The sequence below is a fragment of the Belonocnema kinseyi genome, chromosome 10, assembly GCF_010883055.1.
Source record: "Belonocnema kinseyi isolate 2016_QV_RU_SX_M_011 chromosome 10, B_treatae_v1, whole genome shotgun sequence".
Lineage (NCBI taxonomy): Eukaryota > Metazoa > Arthropoda > Insecta > Hymenoptera > Cynipidae > Belonocnema > Belonocnema kinseyi.
In genome coordinates, this window is record NC_046666.1 from 56,225,876 (window position 1) to 56,227,660 (window position 1,785).

Consider the following 1,785-nt stretch of genomic DNA (forward strand, 5'->3'; position numbering starts at 1 on the left):
TAGAGTTTTTTATTTCCTTTCCACTTTTTAGATTACTGACTGATGAGTCTTTGCGTGAAAAACTTGTTAATAATGTTTACAACTACGTGAAAAAATATGGATTTAGTGGTATAGACGTCGACCATTCAGACCTACCTGAACGAGGGGGAAACCCCCCTGATAAGAAATATTCCGTTTTATTCTTGAAGGCACTCAAGAAAAGATTTGATAAAGAACGACTCATTTTATCAGTCTCAGCTACTCCTTATATAGATGATTCCGACATATTATATGCTATTACTGTGTTGGTCATTGTACTCCTATGTATCAGACACGAAAAGAAAATGCGGAGGATCGCAAGCAAACTTTATTTAAAAGGATAATAAGGCCAGAAACAAGAGAGATTCAAGAAAAAATTGACATTATTTGCTTAAGAAATTTTACATCCCAAAATTCTTTACATAGCTATTGAAGTTTTACTTGGAACGCAGTTATTACATTGCAAAAGTGCAGTAGAACAATTAAGTGCTAGTAAACATAAATTTTTTAATTTATAACTTTACTGCTGTTTAATTTTCCACTTTTCCATTTTTATATTTTTCATGTTAAAGGCTTTATTGAGCGCTATAATTTTATAAGTCGCTTAGTTTGCAAAAAATTATATTCTAATGTTATCAAATTCTTTAAAAAAAACACGCTAAAAATATTTTAATTTTTGAGAGTTTGGCATTTCAAATTCGCGTGATATTTTTCAATACCTTCTCTTTATAGGATTACGTTGTCAGATATTGGATGGACAAAGGTGCTCCCGCAAACAAGTTAATACTGGAAGCGGCTTATACCACATTATCATATAGTTTGGCTGACCCAAAACAGTTTGGTAGAAGTGCACCATTTACTAAGAAAGGAAAATATAATGGTTTTATTACACATTTACAATTATGTAACTTGATAAAGAAATGGAGGTATTTCTTCGACCCAGAACAGAAAGTATCGTATATTCACCAGCGGGATCAAATCATTGCCTATGATAATGTTCGGTGACTATGCAAATACATGTCTTTTAAAATTTCAATTTAATTTATTATAAGAGTATTTTATTTTATTTTTATTTTAGGTCCATCAAGGTGAAGGCTCAATATGTTCAGGACACGCATCTTGTAGGTGCCATGGTGTTTGAGATAGGGAATGATGATTTTAGTGGAGATTGTGGATAAACATTTCCCTTTCTGAAGACTTTAAACCAAGTTCTTCGAAAAAAATGTTAAATTATTGTTTAAAACCCAGCCGGAAGTATATAAAATTGATTACATCTCTAATAATCTACAGTGTGAAGATTCTTCTTTATGAGTGCATTGGTTATTTGTTCGTGTGGCAATTTAATATATAATAATTGAGTGATTATATATAAAATTTTCTTGAATGGTCCACAAGCATATCCTTTAAATAATAAACAGATACAACGAATAGACTCTGATTTAGTGTGTCCTAAAGATTATGCTACGATTTTTATTGTTCGTTGCAATTTTGTCCAAGGTTTGGAAATATTAGATTCTCTACATTTCAGAGAAACATAGGATATTTAAAAAATTTTCTTCCGATTATTTCGTCAATAAACAATAATGTTATTATAGAAAGAAATATTTCAGGTTTCAATCGTATAGAGCACTAAGAAATGCCTTGAAGAAGTGAGCGGCAATGTTCACGAAAACTCGCCCAAAATTCGCAGTTTTGTACATGAATTACTTCGCAAAAACTTACGAAAATGCTTTCAATCTTCAATTGTTTATTTTCTGAATGATTATC

At 31.0% G+C, this 1,785-nt stretch overlaps 1 protein-coding gene across 1 annotated transcript; it reads left to right on the plus strand.

The window, feature by feature from the left end:
• The first annotated feature begins 432 nt into the window (after positions 1-432).
• Positions 433-1,252, plus strand: LOC117182360 (chitinase-like protein 3). Its single transcript, XM_033375544.1, has 3 exons — positions 433-510; positions 751-1,019; positions 1,097-1,252. Exons 2-3 carry the CDS (start codon positions 772-774, stop codon positions 1,194-1,196), a joined length of 348 nt encoding a protein of 115 aa, XP_033231435.1. The 5' UTR covers positions 433-510; positions 751-771; the 3' UTR covers positions 1,197-1,252.
• Positions 1,253-1,785: the final 533 nt, after the last annotated feature.

Bases quoted from the DNA above. Each gene is read 5' to 3' on its own strand.
- LOC117182360 (XM_033375544.1), top strand. From the start codon at position 772: ATGGACAAAGGTGCTCCCGCAAACAAGTTAATACTGGAAGCGGCTTAT. The intron at 1,020-1,096 runs GTGACTATGCAA...TTTTTATTTTAG, and splicing joins ATTGCCTATGATAATGTTCG to GTCCATCAAGGTGAAGGCTC.